The sequence below is a fragment of the Nelumbo nucifera genome, chromosome 1 (assembly GCF_055504915.1).
Source record: "Nelumbo nucifera cultivar China Antique chromosome 1, China Antique-T2T, whole genome shotgun sequence".
Taxonomy (NCBI): Eukaryota; Viridiplantae; Streptophyta; class Magnoliopsida; order Proteales; family Nelumbonaceae; genus Nelumbo; species Nelumbo nucifera.
Window position 1 is genome coordinate 174,347,271 of NC_142649.1, and position 20,462 is coordinate 174,367,732.

At 37.2% G+C, this 20,462-nt stretch overlaps 2 protein-coding genes and 1 long non-coding RNA gene across 4 annotated transcripts; 2 read left to right on the forward strand and 1 right to left on the reverse strand.

The window, feature by feature from the left end:
- Positions 1–4,259: 4,259 nt before the first annotated feature.
- LOC104596362 (uncharacterized) lies at positions 4,260–8,134 on the forward strand. The gene is made up of 2 exons (XM_019197648.2): positions 4,260–7,382; positions 7,513–8,134. The coding sequence occupies exons 1-2, from the start codon at positions 4,811–4,813 to the stop codon at positions 7,929–7,931; spliced, it is 2,991 nt and encodes a 996-aa protein (XP_019053193.2). The 5' UTR covers positions 4,260–4,810; the 3' UTR covers positions 7,932–8,134.
- Positions 8,135–8,283: 149 nt separating this feature from the next.
- Positions 8,284–17,305, reverse strand: LOC104596361 (replication protein A 70 kDa DNA-binding subunit A). 2 transcript variants are annotated; one of them, XM_088895324.1, is made up of 2 exons: positions 16,756–17,305; positions 8,284–11,017 (listed from the first exon to the last, which is right to left on the reverse strand). In XM_088895324.1, exons 1-2 carry the CDS (start codon positions 16,821–16,823, stop codon positions 8,620–8,622), a joined length of 2,466 nt encoding a protein of 821 aa, XP_088751450.1. In that variant the 5' UTR covers positions 16,824–17,305; the 3' UTR covers positions 8,284–8,619. The 2 variants fall into 2 exon arrangements, with proteins under 2 accessions (XP_088751450.1, XP_010255765.1); XM_010257463.3 differs by lacking the exon at positions 16,756–17,305 and adding an exon at positions 14,641–15,348.
- Positions 15,544–17,384, forward strand: LOC148804178 (uncharacterized). The gene is made up of 2 exons (XR_016080678.1): positions 15,544–16,206; positions 16,300–17,384. It is a non-coding gene; the product is annotated as an uncharacterized LOC148804178 (long non-coding RNA).
- The last annotated feature ends 3,078 nt before the right edge of the window (positions 17,385–20,462 follow it).

Here is a 20,462-nt window from a genome sequence, read left to right on the forward strand (position 1 = left end):
TTGGTTCATCAGTTTCATTCTCTTGCTCATTTGTTTCTTTCTTAGTATTTTCTTGGCTCATATTTTCCTTTTTTTTTTCTGTTTTATCCTTTAATTAGTTGTTAAGGCTGCGTTTGGTTGCAATGCAAATAAATTTGCACTGATGCAAAACCATGACAATGCAAGTGATTTGAGTGTATATTCTGACCTATTTTTATTTCAAATATTAGCCTATTCTGTTTGATTGCAGTGCAAATGAAGTAAATTAAGACATGAAACAGAACAAAGTAAAATCCAAAACAAAATTAAATAAGAATTTGCATTTTCTTACATTTGCACTCCCATGTATTTGTACTAGTGCAAATAAAATTGCACTACAGCCAAACACAGCCTAATGATCACATACTCACTAGGGAATGGGGATATGTATGTATCCACCATGAAAAACCAAGCAGATGATACATATAACCTTGTGGTTAGCTTTAGAGCTTCTGCAGCCTCTTTACTATCAATACATACTAGTGAATGACCATGTACCAAGTATGGGAAAGTTAATTTCACACATACATACATACATACAAACATATACATACATACATATATATATACATATATATTTAATTAAATTATATAAATGCCATAATAAATAATGTTAATCAATATAATTTTGATACATTTTGTCAATAAATATTACTATTAATTATCGTTATTGACAATTAATATTATTGGTAATTATTGTTAATTATTAGAACATTTTTGAAACACTGGAAATAAAAATTACAAGTTAAACATGTGTCCTTATATACTGGTAATAGATACTAATAATAAATACTATTTATAGGGTAAAGTTTTAAAATATAAACTGCTATATTAAATACTGTTAATTAATACTGCTAACATTTAAAGAATGTATTACACGTGGGATGCATAGAGTGTTGGATTTGACTTTTGCTATTTAATCATTTTTCTAATTAATCAGATTTAATTATTTAATCATTTTCCTTTTATCAATTTTTTTTAATTTTTAAACATTTTATTAATTGCTCAATTATTTTCTTATTGAATTAGTCAATATTAATTGCTTGATCAATTTTTTATTTGAATAAAATAAATAATTCAATATTTTTCTTGTTGATGTAATTCTTAATTAGTAAATTACTTAATCATTTTATTATTTAACTATCCATTAAATAGTGAATAATCAATTATACTTGTTTGTCTCAATTTATTAATTATTTAATAATGTTTTGTTTAAGTAAATGTTTTGAATTATTTAATCATTTTTATTTATAATTGAATATTTTTGTATTTCTCTTATCAATTTGTTACTTATGTAAATGAATTAATTAATTCAGTTAAATTAATTGAATTAAGGTAATTATTGATTATGGAGAAAGCAAAGTGTGCTTACTTTTTTGTCTTCCTAAAAGTAAGCAACGTGTGCTTACCCATGAATGAATTGAATTACTATTTCCTGAAAATGTGGATAGTTGAATTTGAATTCTATTTCCTATAAAAATGGGAAAGTGGGCAGTTGAATTGAAATTCTATTTTTTGTAAAAATGGGATGACACGTGTCTGACTAGGAGGAGGCTTTGGATACATTTCAACATTCCAAATAACTAAAGCATGCATGATATAGACATAGCTAATCATACTTTCTTTACTTGAGTCAAAACTCCTAGTTTTTTCATTTATGTAACTATGTAATTTTTTTTCAGTTCAAAATGGTACGTATTTCTTTTTAAACTAAACCATTACTTAAGGCTACATTTGGTTTATGAGAAGATTTTGGTGAGATGGGATGAGATGAGAAAGGGAAAATGGGTGGAAATTTTTAAGTCCCATTGTTTGGTTCCAAAGGGAAGGATAGTGGGAAAATCAACCCTAGTAACAATTATTAAGTAATAAATTAGTAATATTTTTATTATTTTAAATTTTACTATTATTAATTATTAATATTTAAATGAAGTAATTCAATAATTAATTAATATTGATAATTATCTCATTAATTATTAATTACAAATTAATATTTCCAAAATTATTATATAAATATTTACTATGAATTAATTAATAATTTTGTTTGTGTTATTAACTATTTTGAATTATTTAAATTTTTTATTATATAATTATTTTTATTCAATCATTAATTATATTAATAATACTAGTTTATTATTAATATTATATTTTATTAATACCCAGGACTTAATTAATAATTTTTATATTTTTATATTAACTATTGACAAATTATTAAATTATTTTTCATTGATAAATTATTTCTTTTAATTTATTTTAATTAAATTTTTAATTATAAAAAAAAATCATTTAATTAGTAAATTAATGAATTAATAAATACTTTGTCTTTAATTCTTAATTAATTAATAATATTTTATAATTTAGTATTTTATTGTTAATTATTAATTTGGCATTAATTAATTATTAACATTAATTAATATTTTATTTTTTTAGTTTATATTTATTATTATTTTTTGTAAATACTTATGAATTAATTAATAACTTTAATATTTTATTTTAAAAAATAATTAATTATTAATTTTTTATTAAAACTATTGATGTATGTTATTTATTAATTATTTTAATTAAATTATTTTACTAATATGTTATTAAATAATTAATAATTTATTTATGGATCATGGATCTAATATTAATTCTTAGAAATACTGCAAGCAAGGTGCTTTTTCTTTTTTGTTAAACAAGCTTCCCCCAACATTCCCCCTTATTTCCTAGTGGGACTCCACATCCCAAGAATTGGGATCTATAATCCTACCTTTTTCCATCCCATTACCCATAAACCAAACATGGGAAGGGAGGAATATTTTAGAATATTCCATAATTTCTAATGTTTTCAAATTGCCATTGACTTGGATGGTCAGACCGTTTGGCCCAGAAACCATCCAAGAAACTGGTTCTGTTTTACCCCAAACCTGGTCCCTAGCCAAAAACTGTTGAATTGATTGGCGACCCACTGACCTAAGTGGTTGAATCATCGACCCATTCAATGGTTTTGGCCACTTTTTTATTTTTTTATTTTTTTGTTAGAATGGGTCGTCTGTTTGAACCGTCAACCTAGAAACCGATGGCCAGAACGGTTCTGATTCTTGGTCAGTTTTTGAAACCTTAATAATTTCCCTTCACATTCCACAAACCAAACAGAGCCTAAAGGCACAAACTAAGGCTTTTTATGGTACTAGTAGTTTGAGAGCACCAAGGCTATGGTTGCAAACAGATTGGGTCAAATTTAAATCAAGGTATATCCGAATCTAATACGATCCGAATCTCATAAATGTGGATTTGAATTTGAATCTGATGAAACCATCGAATCTTCATATCTGATCTGATCCGATCTAATTTGTAAAAAATAAATAAATTATTAAAAGAAAAAAGAAATGCAATAATTTAAATAAAGAAACACAAAAAATACAAGTATCTTTTCAACTATTTTGATCATATATACATGTTTTATAAAAAATAAATAATATAATAAATTTACAAACATGCAATATAAATAATATATTTATAAATAAGTAAATAAACAACATATATATCGATTCGGATAGGGGTGATTCGAATCCGATCTGATTTCTTATCAGATCCTATTATCCAATCTAATCCGAAGATCCGAATGGGATCCAAATTCAACAAAATAAGATCGGATCTTGGATCGGATCAGATCATTTGCACCCGCAACCAAGGCTAATAGAAAATAAGAGAGGAATGAAAGTTGAGTGAAGGTTCAAGGAAATTCACAAATTTTGTTATTTTGTTAATAGAGAAACAGAAAGTTTGGAGGAAGTTCTTTGAGACAAAAGGAACCTCCATGTCTCATATATTGGCCAACAGGTCAGAAGGGAGTTCCGCAATGGACCCCAATAGATCCCTGTCACTACAACCAATTTTGCAGCCTCTAATCCAACAACTTAGGCATTAGACCTGTTCAGGGGGATTGACGGTCCAGCCTGGCCTGGCTCATTCTTGGTCATGCTTGGACAGGATTGTAGGCCCACAGGATTAGGTTTGGGCTCAAAAAGACTAGGCCCGATCCTCTGGCAATAAAAAAAAAAAATGTATAATACATGTTTTCTTCTTTGTCCCTCTTCTCTTTTTTCAAACGAGATCTTTTCAGTATTTTTAGAGTTTGAGGCCATTTAATATAAATAAATTTGTTTTATTGTTAAATAAAAATTATGCAAGATTTAGGCCCAATGGCCAGACCGGGCTCGGACTCATTAACACAATAAAAACTTGAAAAGACGAACTCAATTGCCCGGTCAAGGCTCCAGGAACGGCTGAACTGAACTGGAACCATCGTTTTCCAGTAGCTACTATTTTCCACAGGACCTTGATGGTGGAAAAGTTTTTTGCTCCAACCAGTCAAGAGACAAGACTAAAGCATTCAAAATAGTTATTGTCACTGGAATGGAGTTATTCAGCTGCTGGACCACTGCACATTTCTAAGAAAAAAGTTGATGAATTCATTACATTCTGATTCTAGTCATTATTATATTAAAATCTGTTGTGTTCATTGTGTTTATGGTCTCTACAGGTTCTCCCGCATTGGCTTGGCTTAATTCCTCGTCAATTGCAGTCCTTCCCCAGCACCCTACTGGCTACTGATTGGACGCGTACCCAGCACGAAATTTTTGTTCCAGGCTGACGTGAGAACGGCTTACGTCTTCAGTCTTCACAAGTGAATGCTCGGAAGTCGGAAGGAAGCTTGCTCGACTAATATATATACAAATTTCACAGTGGATTTCAGAGTAAAAATCCTCCATTTCACAGTTGGCCGTTGCTAGTTGCGACCTTCAGAGACATGAGTTACAGAGAATGTTGGCTGTTTCTCATCTTTGTTGTTCTCTTGAGTGTGTGCATGAACTCAGCGTCTTTCGCTGCCGCCACTTCGGCCACAACCACTGCCATCACTTTTGGTGGAAATGAAACTGATAAGATTGCCTTACTAGCCTTCAAGGCTCGAATCACCAGGGATCCTCTCCTGGCCATGAGCTCGTGGAATGATTCTCTCCATTTCTGTAAGTGGGAAGGTGTTGAATGCGGTCGTCGACACCCAGGAAGGATCGTATCCTTGGATCTGGAGTCACGGGGATTGGTGGGCTCCTTGGCCCCAGAGATAGGAAACCTCAGCTTCCTTAGGAAGATCATGCTCCTGAACAATAGCTTCCATGGTGAAATCCCTCAACAAATCGGTCGTTTGTTCAGGCTACGAGTTTTGGACCTTGCCAATAATTCACTTGGAGGGCAGATTCCAGCCAATCTGTCTCGCTGCTCCAACCTCAAATTCCTCTCTTTACATGGCAATAGTCTTACAGGTAAGGTTCCAACAGAACTTGGCTCTTTGTACAAGCTTCAGGTCCTTGCAGTCCACCACAACAATCTATCTGGTCTGGTTCCTTTCTCACTGTATAATCTTTCATCCCTCACCCATCTTGATCTAGGAAATAATCAATTGAAGGGGAACCTACCACACGACATTGGCTTGTCTCTTCCCAATCTTCAATTGTTTTCAGTTGGGGGAAATCAGCTAACTGGACTTGTTCCAGTTTCGTTCTCCAATGCTTCAAAACTTGAGCTCTTGAACCTGAAAGCTAACAATATTTTTGGGAGAGTGCCTATTGATTTTGGAGGCTTACCACATCTCGCAGAGTTGATTATAGGTTATAATCATCTGGGAAGTGAGCAAATCGATGACTTGAGTTTTATGAACACCATGACCAACTGCAGTAATTTACAGGTGCTTTGTTTAGAAGAGAACAATTTTGGGGGACAGTTGCCCAATTCTATAGTCAACCTCTCAACCCAACTCAGAATATTAGCTCTTGGAGAAAATCTAATTCATGGGAGCATTCCGTTAGGAATTGAGAACCTTGTCAACTTATCTTGGCTGGGATTAGAACAAAACACATTAACGGGCAGCATTCCTAGCTCCATTGGAAAGCTCCAAAAGCTGCAAAAGCTTTTGTTAAATGGAAACAAGCTATCAGGACAGATCCCGTCATCTCTAGGGAATTTAACAATATTGAATATACTGGGTTTAAATGTAAACAACTTCAGTGGTAACATACCCCCATCCCTGGGCAAATGCCAAAATCTGTTTGAGTTGTATCTCAATGAAAATAATCTTAGTGGTGTCATACCTCCCGCGCTTTTTGATCTCTCCTCCCTTCTGGTTTCCCTGAATCTATCACAAAATCATTTGGCTGGCCCCCTACCTGTGGAAGTAGGACAGTTAACAAATCTGGGAGAATTAGATGTTTCAGAGAACATGTTGATTGGTGAAATTCCCAGTACCCTTGGTAGTTGTAGGGGTCTACAATACCTTTCTATGCAGGGAAACTTAATTCGTGGATCCATTCCACCATTCCTTGGTTCATTGGAAAATCTTCAATTTTTCGATCTTTCACACAACAATCTTTCTGGTACCATTCCAAAATATCTACAATATTTTGATTTACAGAGATTGGATCTTTCTTTCAACAATCTCAACGGTGAGGTACCAACAGATGGTGTCTTCCAAAATGCAAGTGCAATTTCTGTTATAGGGAACCCTGAGCTTTGTGGAGGTATTCCCCAATTGCATTTGTTGGCATGCCCCCAGAAGACAAAGGAAAAAAGAACGTCTCAAGAATTCAAGCTAATAGTTATCATTAGTAGCACTATTGTTATCTTGTGCTTTATTTCAGTCCTGGCTTTTCTTATTCTTCACCAGAGGAAAAAAACAAAGCAGGAGACTTCTTTCGCATCATCAATGGAGCATCGTTATTCAATTGTATCTTATGAGGCCCTTCTAAAAGCAACTAGAGGATTTTGTTCAGCTAATTTGATTGGTGCGGGTAGCTTTGGATCAGTGTACAAAGGAATTTTCGACCAAGATGAAACAATTGTTGCAATCAAGGTATTAAACCTTCAACAGAAGAGAGGTTATAAGAGCTTTGCATCTGAGTGTGAAACATTGAGAAATATTCGCCATCGGAATCTAGTGAAGATTGTAACTTCTTGCTCAAGCATAGATTTTAAAGGCAATGACTTCAAGGCTTTGGTGTATGAATTTATGCCTAATGGGAGTTTAGAGGAGTGGTTACATCCAAAAGAAAATTGTACTTGGGGCAAACCGAGGCATTTGGACATTCTTCAAAGATTGAACATTGTCATTGATGTGGCTTCTGCACTGGATTATCTTCATCACCACTGTCAAACTCCAATAATTCATTGTGATATAAAGCCAAGCAACATTCTTCTTGATGACGATTTTACCGCTCGTGTGGCTGACTTTGGCTTGTCAAGGTTTCTTTTGAAGAGAAGCAACACAACTTCTCTGGACCAAAGTAGCTCAGTTAGAATAAAGGGGTCTATTGGGTATGTTCCTCCAGGTAATGTAGGCTTTAAACAAGTTTTCTTGAATCTTTATCATATAGAGACTAGGGAGAATAACATCCTTGTCTCATGTCTCATGTTATTCCTATTAATTAGAACAAGATTGTGTTATTGTATGGATTACAGAGTACGGTGTTGGTGCCGATGTATCAATCCATGGGGACATATACAGCTATGGTATTACTTTGTTGGAGATTTTTACATGTAAGCGACCCACAGATGAAATTTTTAAAGATGGTTTAAATCTTCATGACTTCAGTAAGATGGCTTTTCCTGACAAAGTGATGGAAATTATGGATCCAATGCTTCTCCCCGAGGAAGAAAGCAAAGAAAAAGCGGCAGCCATTCACCCCATCGCAAACCAGAGATACATAAAAGATGAGTTGCAAGAATTGTTGATTTCAGTATTAAGACTTGGAGTTGCCTGTTCGGTTGAAACACCAAGAGAGCGAATGGACATGACAAATGTGACCAAGAAACTACAATTAATTAGGCGCATTTACCTTGGACTCGACAAAAAAAAAGGACAAATGAATGATGGCTGAACTGCCATTTCAAAATTACTAGCTGGGAAATGGGAATCGCTTGTCATGTTGCATGCATACAGAGGTGGTTGTGGTGGGGTCTGTAAATAAGCCATTTATGGAATGGTGCCAATGTTGCCAATGTTGCAAAGATTTCTTAAGATTGGAAGAGGATTCCAGAAATAGACTTGCGATAAATGACCCTTTATTTAGTTTCTAATTCAGTAGGTAACCTTCTGTCCATTATTCACACCTACTTATACATTGACATATGTCCCCAATTCTTAGTATTTAGTGTATCGTTCATGCAAACACCATATGCATTGCAGTACTGTAAAGTGTCAAACCCTGTATATAAAAGCAACTAAGCACAGAGAGAGAGAGAGAAAGAGATTTACTGCAAAGCAACATAACGTAAGTCCTGGTACCCAAACACCACAAAAATTATTACAGGAATAGGGGCAGGCAAAGGATAAGACAAGGGACTACCATGCACCTTGGCAAAATGGCCTCAGAGAACCGCTAGAGAGCGGGCTGAGTGAGCAAAGAGTCTGAAATTGAGAATTAGGTTATACAGATCTTGCGATCACTGTACAAAAAATACCATAAGCACAAGACCTGACTGTTGCATTTCGTTGAAAAAGAGGACGCCTCAACATAGATGCGGCGTGACTAGTTTTTTACAAACTTGAGTCTACAGACTCAAAATTCAAAAGCCCCCAACTTGTTGCTTAAAACCACCACCATCATATCGCCCAGCAACACCAGTACTTACATATGTTGATGTTACACCGCTTGATCCAGGACAGTCTCTCGCCCAGTGCCCAAATTGGTGGCATTTGAAGCACTCTGAAGAGCTGCCACCACCTGCTCCAGGAGGAACTCTATTAACAAAACCCCCGCCCATGTGTTGTCCCTGTCCAGTCATGATACTGGGGCAATTGTTGGAATTATGCCCTGTACCACCACAGCTGTTACAGCTAAGATACCCACCCATAGACCCAGCCACAGGCACCCTTGCACTACCATATTGGTTTCCATACTGTCCCACTTGATTAGACTGTGCACCTATGCCCCTACCAGCATTGTTGCTACTCCATGTGTTGTTTGCTGCAGGAGCAATAGGTCTTGATCCAATATTCCCGTATCCAATGTTGGTTATTCCCGAGTCTGGAATGACAGCTGCTCTTTGGGGCAGAGCACTAGGACCTTCACCTTTAAGTTTAGTTATCATATCCAAAAGAAATCTTGACTCAGCTGAGGGATCCACCCTCTCGGCTTTGATCACTGTTACTTTTAAACGTTGTTCATCACTGAAAGTCTCCTCCTTTACCTTCAACTTGAATAAATACCGAGTAAACAGAACCTTCCGTATAATTTTGGCAAATTTCTCATCATCTTGTTCTTCATATTTCAAATAATACAGGTCTCTTGCTGAAATACCCATCATTTCCTCACCACATTCTTGGAATGCAGTTACCCAAGTTAAACCTGTATGGTCCTGTATCTGGAACTGTATAAGGTATCTGTACTCACAATCATCGACAGACTGATCACACCTGTCACACCGCCATTTCCCATCTCCATTATTAATGACCTTTTTGTTGCATGGACGATCCCCAATCATGATGGGACAGGCTGTGTAACAGAAATTATCAACCTTTATGAATGAAACTGTAGCATTAACAGTAACCCAATCTGGCTTCTCAGATGTTCCAAGCTTCTCATCTTTGATTTGCGAGACAGTCTTGCGGACATCAGTCTTTCCAATACCTGATGTTTCCCTGGAAATAGAGACAGAAGGAGTGTTCATTCCTTCATTGTCAAACCACTGTCTTAACCTGTGGGCCTCTGGGAAATCTGGATTTATGAACAGCTGGCTTGAAGAGATTGTCCCCACTGCTTTCCCATTAAAATCACTTACTCTACCAGTTTTTACAGCCAAAACAGGAAAAATTCCTGAATCACATATTTCTTGCATCCTTTGTCCTTCAGCATTGCAGAAATTTCCCCATAGAGTCAACTCAACACTTCGGCCAGACATGTCCTTCAACTGGAGTGTTCTCTTCTGAGTTTCAGTTCCATTTTTCCTCATTATTGAACCAGAGGGATTAATGGATGAAACAATACCAATCACATCCACATATGAATTATTCTCCATGCCTTCCACTTCACTTATAGGGCGAAAATTAAACTGCTGCCGGGGTATGGAGCTGTCATCTTCCATGCAAAGCTGTACTGTTGAAGTGCTCTCTAAAAGAATCTCATGATCATTATTAAGATGATTAAAGTTCTTTTGAGCTGGTTTCAAACTCCCCTTGGATATCAAATATACTCTTCCTACCTCAATTTGGTTGTAGAACTGGTCAGCCACTGCATTGAAGCAGGTCACCCGTATCTCTCCACCATGAGAGTCAAGAAGATCAAAAGAGAATACCTTTCCATCACCCCGAGGGTTGTTATAGTGTCTCAGTTCCCCCTTTGCTGTCACCCTGGCTTTGATTGTCCACCTACCCTGGTAGGGATTTAGAGCTGCAATGGGGATGATCCTGGCCGGTGCTTCATTTTTAGCTACAGGCCCCCTGTTCACGTACATTGGGGGTGGTTGCTGATATGAAGATTGCATTGGGCGTGCACAAGTATTTGAAGAAGCACGTGATCCATCTGTTCTTGGATTGTGAAAACCCTGATTCTGATCACTGTAACTTATGGGTAATGGTCCTGATGCTGGAATATTGCCACTTGGTTCGGTTTTAGGATATACAGGAGGTCCATTATTCACAGTATATCGTCCTGAGTCAGGATTTCCAGCAAATGAACTATTATAAGATTGAGGATTTGCAACAGGATCTGTCTTAGAATGATGCAGAGGAGGTCCACCAGAAACATTTTGTCCACCAGTTTGACCACCAGGAAGTGAAGTGCCAACATAAGATTGAGGATTTCCAGTTGCTGTCCCAGTTTGATTCACAGATGATTGTATGGGCATGGAAGGTCTTACTCCCTGAGAAGCACCACTAGCAGCACCACCTTGCACATATTGCTTTGGTTCTCCAATAGGATCACACTTTTCCAGTATCACCTCCAACTCAATTATAATAATTATCCTGATACAAGTGAGCATGATCAGAGGAGAATATACAAGAAAATACCAAATTGAATAATGAAAGCAGTTATTAATATCAACCAAGGACAGAATTTGGTAACACTATGTAGGAAAAGGAATTCATGATGCCGAGTGTTTAGCAAACCAGACAGGAGGTAGAACCACTTCCCCCCTCTGGGTCACTGGAAGTCCAAGCACAAAGTTATGCCCTCCAGTTTGATCAGCCAATTTTTTTATGACTTCCAGTACTGGGGGTATGACCAAGCTGGCCACTTAACTGGTTCATGGTTTTTCTGAAGCAACCAGCCAGTCCAGCCGATTCTCACTCTCTAAACACTGCTACCAACTACACTAAAGTGAGATAAGAAGATGACAATAACAATAAGTGCATCCCAAAAATAGTCTCACTTGTTTAATAAATTGTAGTATATATTTTGGTACTTCAATCTGAAAACAGAAAGAATAGAAGTTAAGACCAAGGTTCAAAGTATCAATACAATAAGCCCCATTTCGAGTGTATGGTATTATCTTTTGGTTGCCTAAATGCCATTTGAAGGAATGGCCATTCCTTCCCCCTCCCTTGGGAATGACAACCCCATTCCAGTTTATTCCAATTCTGATTTCAATTCCCATCTGAACAAAACAGGTGGAGAAATAGACCATTTCGGTTCTGATTCTGATTCTGATTTTAATGGATTCCGACTGCAAGCCAAACATACCCAAAATTTTGATAAAGTATCAATACTTTGATCCTTGGTTGAGAATTTTAAAGCTCACCTTAATTAGCAAAGTAACCTAATATACAAAATACAAAAATAAAAGTCAATTTGAACTACATAATGTGAAAACAGTTAGAAAATTTCAATTCTGGATCTAAATATAAGGTTCTCCCAAGACTCAAAAGCTTTAGCCTTTGTTGCCTTTTTTGCAAGGTACTTCTTTTGGCTTTTTTACAACTCGTCGCCCACATCTAAATCCTAGATCCTTGGAGATTGTTCCCTTGTGCCTTCAAGGCTAAGTCAAGTCAATCGCCTCAATTCAAAATTTCAGAATAGGCTGGTTCCACCTAAGATGAGGGAATTCTGTTCAGAAGTGTTCCTTTTTTTTATCAATAACTGGAATTCATTAGATTAAAAGAATTTAGTTACAGCGCTCCAAAGAGAGATAAACAGGCTTAACTCTCTCTGGGAAGAAAACAAAAAGGAAAAATTTACAGAACAGCCCAAAAACATTTGATCTCTTCCCACCCCCTGCTTTGCCAAAGCATCAGCAAATGCATTTGCTGTTCTCTTGACCCACTGAAACTTGATTTCCAGTCCTCTAGTTAGCCACTTAATCTCCCTCTTCTCATTCTAACAACAATTCCAAAACATCAATCCCAAAGCTTTCATTCTAACAACAATCCCAAAACATCTGCACCCTGTTTACCCCTTGCCTAGCCATTTCATCAGCTAGCCTATTTGCTGATCTGCAAGTCCAAATGAATTTTGCATTTACTTCAGCTGCCAGCTTCCTAAGCTCCTTCAACTGATACCAATATTGCTATGGGACTTGCTTGTTTTGATGCAGCCATTGCACAACCACCCTTGAATCCCTCTTCACTGTCACTGTGACATCTCTCAAATTTGGAGACCTCACCATTATTAGACCATGCAGCACTTCTGGCAGTTCTGCCCTCATTGAGTTTCCCATCCATATACGACCTGAACATATTGCCATGATGATCCCAGTATAATCCCTATAGAGTATAGACCCACCTATACCATATTCCCCTAGATTCTCCAAACTGTATCCATCGAAGTTTAACTTAAATTCACCAGAAACTGGTGGAGAGATGGGGACCACCCCAAAGATATTACACCTCTTTGGACAGGTGCCTGGTATTAATGTATTATACCCCAACTCCTTGGCAGATCATCACAGGAAAAGTCATCAAATTCATATAATCATTTTATTCTTTTATAAATGGAAGAATGTATCAAAGGTGAAGTGGAGGGAGATAAAAGGTATCATGAAAGGACAAAAAAAAATCAAGGGTAAAAGAAAATGAAAAAGATAGACAGGGATCCACACAGTGTTGGAATCCAGCACCTGTTTGATAGATGCTTCATCCAAGTAAAGGAGAACATGTGAAACAACTTCAAAAATTGTGTAATTTACTCACCATTAGAACTACCTTTCTCCAATATGTTCAAAGAACATCCTTACAGTCGCTTTTTTGCTAACACTGATTCCCTGAATGCATCTCTACTTAAATTGACCCAGCAGCATGCAACAGAGGAAAACACCAAACTTCAGCTTTCCATTACTCTATCATCTTCTTGGTTAAAGTTCCAATTTCAAATGAAGGAGCCTTCTTTTGGATAATTGAAACTTCTATTAGGGTAAAAGGGAAAAGGAAAATGAAAAAAAAAATGATGAGAAGACCAACAAAAATGAATTCCATCCATTTCCAAAGAGACAAATGGTAATCGTAAGTCAAGGCTTCCCTCAAGTTGGAAACCAGTTAATGTCATATTCATGAGAATGACAAGGCAAGTGAAGAGTACAACCTAACCAACTATTGATCAGTTTTCTGCTTCCTACTTGTACAGTTGTACTAGGTTTTGGTTATACCTAGTAATTTAGTATTTGGATTAGTTCTGAACTGTAACCATCACAGGGTCCATCTGACAGATTAGATTTTCAATAGAAAGAGAAGCAAGAACTTGGGCCACATAAAGAAGAACCACTTGGAGACCAAGAAAAACTAAAATACAACAAAGAAACTAAAATACATAGTGTTTCTTTCTCATACCAAAGACAATCATGCGATATCTTTGAACCATCTAAGATATTAACATCAATAAGGCTATTTTTGGAAGACATAAACATAAATATTTATCAGATGTCCCCAATTGACTTCAGAATGTCTGAATTCTTCTCCTTTTCAGACATCTGCCCTCAATGAAAATAGAAACTAGATGACACCGATGCTCAAAAGATATGCATAAAAGCTAGGAGACAGAGGTTAACAATCCAAAGGAAAATATGAAGTGCACAGCTCGCAGCTTGATTTGGTGGTTCTCATGACAAGGTTGAGACTTACAAAGTACGACAATCAGCAATGAAGCCTCACTGAATACCTGTCACAGGTAAAGGTTAACCACCCTGCGGTAAGACTAAGAAGAAAGATGTCACACATGGAGCCAATCAAATCAAGCAGACAGAAATAAGACCAGAGTCACCCAAACTTCTAGTTATGTTGTCGTATCTTAAATTTGTTCATGTACCTAACAAGGGGAAATTCAGTGGAGCCCCAAGCTAGTAACGCTCTAAGCATTACTGAGATCCACTGGAAAATGGAATCGAACCTATTATTCATTCTTGTCCTCAGAAATTCCAAATCAAAGGTATTTTTCTGCTTCGAAAAGAAGTATAAATAAGCCTGAGCAATTGATATTTTTTTCTTTCTTCTTCTCCATTATTTAACAAACACGGCTGCTTGCTAACAACAAGAAACGATTGGAGCAAGTTGCAGGAAAACAAAGTAACAAACAATTAGATAAAAGGACGAAAAAATCTAACCTAATGGACTTTCATAAAGCTAAACACTAGTGAGAAAAGAAAGGATTCTGAACTCACATTCGGCCCTGTATTACATTGCAGACAAACTGGGTAAGCCGAACGACCGAGCCTTTCTGCAGTTTCCCCGATTTAACCAAACTATTCATCTGGGTTGCAAGCATTCCTTGCTGCAGATGCGTCGCATCCGAGAGCAGTATCCGGTACCGCTCGTTGTTGCTTTGCTGCTGGGTGTTCACTAACCTAATATCGACAACTTGAAGAATGGGTTTCAAGTCAGCTCCTTGCGCCTCCCCATTAGAAAGCATGGCTATGGCACCATCCGTCAGATTAATCGCCATTGCGCTTCCCAATAACTTCCCCCTCGCTGAAGAAAGATATGAAAAAAGAACCGCAATGTTAGATCAAGATCTGCGACCGAATCTTCTAACAACCGAGGCTCGTTATCCCCAGAAGAACATAAAGATACAGTAGATTTCAGGAAGCAAACTTTTTTCAGCCCTTTTTTCTAACTTAAATATCCGATCGATGAACCCTTCCTTGTTATAACCTTCTTTGTCGACGTTTCAATCTCTGCAACTTGAAACGAAGAGGATCTTAAATAAGCAAATGAGTAAATCCTCGTAGTCGTAGATTGGCAGAGATATCGATCATAAATTGAAATAAGAGATAAGAGTTTTAAAACCCTAGAAATAGAACGAGAACCGCCACAATTTGAGAGGGAAACCGCGAAACCCACTTTTTTTCAGAATTTGAGTTTCATAGCTTTTTACACTATAATATAAAAATGATAGAAATTTTTATAAAACCCTGTTAACGTCTCGTAGAAGTGTTTGGTACGTCATGGACCACCGTACTAAAATGGTCACGAGAAATCAAAGCTTCCTCGATGCATATGATCTGAGACCTATAAGCCCTAATCTAAGATTTTTCTTGTGTATGTATGTTCCGTGTTGGTCAATAAAAATCGGACGCTCAATATTAAATCAGCACATCAGTCATTCAACGAGATTGCAACTTCTTTAGTAAGCCAATGATAACAAAAAGGGTGCCCTTTGCTCTCCACGTCTCCTCGCGAATCTTGCCACTGTTATAAACACGACCGACCTCGTTACGATCCGAAATCGTCTACAGTTACACTCGTAATACATGGCCATCATAATGCACGGAGTTGGGATCTCCTGCCTATAACAAAAAAAATGGGATTAAGTCACTGAAAAGTCTGTTCAAACAACCGTAACAGCCTTGCATTGGGAATATCATCCCATCAAATAGAACATAGAAGTACGGAGATGTTCCCGATGCTAAGGCTGTTCGAACAGTGTCTGAACGGGCCTTGCAGTGACTGAAGCCGATGAATTCGGATTTTCTACCCACGTCTGCCTGAGTTCAAATCTGCGCCCCATTGCCTCTTGCCCCACACACCGAGCGTCCACCACCCATCCATTCGTACACGGTGATCATTCTCGCGTACGGGGCTAACGGGACAAGTCAACCGATCCCTCGTGATAGAACTGGCCGTCCTCTGATCCCGTTTTTCTTGCCCTCCACACGAGCTCTCCTACTCCGGCACCGGCGACCGCTCCGATGAGGTCACCTTGACCAGATATTCTCCAACACTCAAAGGTTTGTTTATCATCCCAGTCACCCTCATAATCTTCTTCTTTTTCATCATCATCAGCTTTGATGAGAAAACTGTTCCTGCCGCCTTGATTACAGACTCCATCTATATCGTCCAAGTAGTCGCCCTTTGAAATCGAAATCGACATGAGGTGGATTTAAACATGGAATTTGAAATCTCAGCGAAGGGGGGCGATGCATTTTGAAGTGGAAGAAAGGCGTCTTGTCGAAAGAGAGCTCCCTCTCCCCGTAACGAATGGAGTCCCGATCGGCAGTGTTGCTTAGGTTCTTGATGTGGTTGGGCAGATCAACTTAACCAACCGGGAGATCTGTCTGTTGTAAACCCACTTTGGATCTTAGACCTCTCACCCTTCAACTTCAATTCATCATATTCATCGGTTCCTTGCATTTCAAACCCACTATAGTGTCGGCCCACACAGATAGAAGCCATTCGTTATTTGCAAGGTTTAGGCGCTTCAATCACCTAAATAGCTGAACCTGAACGACAAGGGTATCTGAAATGAGAAAACAAAATATCAGAGAACAGGGGTATACCTGGTCAAGGTGAACTCATCGGTGCCAGAGAAGGAGAGCTCAGGTGAAGGTGAGAAGAACGGGGTCATGGGACGACCAGTTCAAGTACGATGGATCAGTTGAGTTGTCCCGTTAGCCCTGCACGTGGGAATGCTGACCACATGCGAATGGATAGGTGGCGGACGCTCAGTGTGTGGAGCATTTTTGAGGCGAGAGGCGGTGGGGCGCAAATTTGAACTCCGTCTACCTACAATAACATCGCAATCACTCACGAAGAATATCTCATCCTCCTATATAGTATTATGGGAGAGAAATGTTCCTAAGGCCCAAAGTACAAAGGGAATGCATCTGACCGTGAATTCACGGGCAGGATGTGGTTTATAGGGGGGACAAGGCTAGTTGTAGGAGGGGCTGGAATTCAGAATTCTGCACCATGTGTCTCGGTATTTTATATTTTTCCCTAATAAAATACCTCTCAACGTTCTTCAACATAATCTGGCACCCCAATCATGAGATTGGGACCCACCATGCTGAACATTTGTTTGCACGTGAAAGTGTGGTTAGTATTGGAATTGGAATTAGTTGAACACTTTGCATGTTAAGCGGATTGTATAACCAATGATAGTTTCCTATGGGATTTGAACCTTTTTTCTTAACTAGCAAGTGTATAGGTGCTTGTTACGTGGCAATTCTAAATTATGATAATTATAGTAATAGCGTATCCAAAAGTTTTTATAAAATTTATGTATTTTTATTTTTTGTTATATATATATATATATATATATATATATATATATATATATATATATATATTTGATTTTTATTAATAATTAGATGTAGATTGCAAAATCCAAATCTGATTATATAAACACTTCATTCAAATATGCCATAATCATATTGAATTGTAAAGTTTCAAGTATCATTCCTGCTTTGCTAGAATCTTTTTTTTGTATCTTTTTTCTTTGGATAAATTACAAAGACCCCCCTTGTATTGTGGTCAATGACAAAGTCCCCCCTGTTCTTTTTTTCTTTTTATAATAAAGACCCCCTGAAATTTAGCCATTAGACAAAGACCTCCTTCCGTTAACGTTCTGTTGGTTAATTTCGAAAAAAATTTCATCCGACTGTTTAAAATTTTTTTTAATGTCCAAACTACCCTTTTTATATTGTTCATTCTCTTCTCCATTGAAATTAGGTGAAATGGCTATAATAAAAACAACAGTTTTGAAACATTTAAGGAATTTTCCCGGTTAAGGAATTCGATTCTATAGACAACATTATGAGACTGTAGATTCTCAATTTCTTTTGGTATATTTTCCTTGAAGATGATTTTCACCCATTACTAGCAGAGAAAGCTGAGTTGAGAGATTACCTATCGAGGAGGGAGTAGGACCAGTGAGTTGGTTTGTAGCAACAGAAAAAAACTTGTAGAAGGGTGGAATTTTGCAATGAGGTGATGAAATCCAATCCGTTTTCACCGTTGCTTACCAAACCATTGATCTCAAGATTCAGAATTAAAAGATTTGGAAGATTCGAGAGTAGGGAAACCTGTCTTGTGAATTGGCTGGATGAGAGATCAAGTCGCTTCAGGCTTGAAGCATTGGAGAGAGATGCAGGGATTGGTCTTTGTAGCAAGTTACCACCCACAAACAAGGTATCTAGATTGGGTAAAGTAGAGAACAAATTGGATGGAAAATGACCTGAAAACTTGTTCTTAGCCAAACTCATGATTACTAAAGAAGAAAGGTTGTACAGAGAGGTGGGAATCTCACCTGAGAGATTGTTATCAGCTAAACTTAGTTGTAACAAGAAATGGAGCTGACCTAATTCATTTGGAATGAATCCCTGAAGATTGTTTGAGAGAAAGATGAGGTTGTTAAGAGAGGAAAGGTTTCCAAAGGAAGAAGGGATTGAACCCGTAACGTTATTCTTTGCAATAGTCAAATCTTGAAGGTTGGATAGCATACCTAATTCTGGTGGGATTGACCCGTGAAACTGATTATCAGACAAATCAAGAAGTCGAAGCTTAGAACAGAGGCTAAGCAAGGAGGGTATGGCTCCACGGATGACATAGGAAGCTAAGAACGAGCGTCTCTAGCCGAAAGAGCTTGGTGATGATGAGAGGGGTGATTGTTCTACAAGTCGATTAGGCGGAGGAAAGAGAGATTGGCGATGAGAGGGGTGATTGTTCCGGCAAAAGTGGGATTTCCACCCTTGCAACTACCCAATCCGGGTTTATTGGGGTATTTTAGTAATTTAACACTTTTTGTCATCTGACTTAACGGTTAAGAGTGTCTTTGTCTAATGGCTAAAGTTTAAGGGGTCTTTGTTACCAAAAAAAAGGTCTTTGTTATCAAAAAAAAGTACAAGGGGGACTTTGTCACTAACCTCATAGAACAAGGGGGGTCTTTGTAATTTGTCCTTTTTCTTTTGTTTATTTATCAAAAAAATATAAGATTTAAATAAAGTGAATTGAATGAGATGAAGACCTCGCAAAAAGTTGACCAAACCCGCAAACCCGACCCATCCCAACCCGAGAAAAACAGCGTTAGGGTCTCATATGTAGTTACCCAAATGTGAAAATGATCCGATTCGACCCGACCTGACTCAACCCGACCCAACCCAAAAAACGGGTTGGGTCATGGGTCAACCCGCTGACCTGATTGTCAAGTCTAATTGGGATTATTTATGCATTGTTAGAAGTTTCCACTCTTTAATTTTTTCTATTTACTCTTTACTTTTTATTGTTTACTTTTTAAATTGTTAAATGTTCAAGTTTTTTATTTTATATTTGCAATTTTAAGGTTAATTCTTTTAATTTTGACATTTTTCATGTAATTTTTCTTTATTTTTGTTAATTTCAATTATTTTTTGGGATGACTCAAATTGACCCATGGGTCAACCCTAACCCGAACATTTAGGGTTAGGGTCTAGCATTTGACAACCCAACCCGAAATTCAATCCGACCTGAAATCAACCCGAAGTACCTTGACCCAACCCGAACCCGACCCACCCAACCCAATTGCTAGGTCTAGATGAAAAGTAGTAGTTCAATTTACAATTTAAATCTGGCATAATTAAATAGGGAATGAATTCAAAAATGAGTATTTTAGTCACTTTTTTAAAAATCAAACCAGACTGAACAATCAGATTGTTTGGCCTGGGAACCGGTCAGGTCACCGGTTCCGTGTTGGCCTAGAACTGCTATTTTACAAAAACAACTATTGAAATGGTTAGAAAACCATTAACCCAGGTTGCTTAACAGTTAAAATGTTTAACCTTACTAGCGGTTCTCAAGTTACTTTTAAACTAATTCCAAAATTTTTATTTATTTTAAAATAGAAATTAGAAAATAAAAAAAAATTGAATAATGAAACTTTCATATCTCATAATCTTGTTTAGTGATTCCAAATGGCCAAAATTAGTTAGGTTTTTTAGTTTGTCTCAATGTTTTAAAACCCAACTCGAAGGCCAAACCATTTTTGTTTCCGATCGTGGGTCATCGGTTTGATCGTCCAGGTCGAACGGGTCAGACCACCACACATGTACCTAAGGGGTGTGTGTGTGTGTGTGTAAATATATATTTTATCAATAAATAATGTATAATTATGTTTTAGATATGTTATATGTATTTTATATTTATTTTATGTTGTTTTAATTAGTTTTTAATTTTTTTTGTTTATAAAAATATCAAAAATTGCAAATTGAGGTCAAAAGAGGGGGTTTTC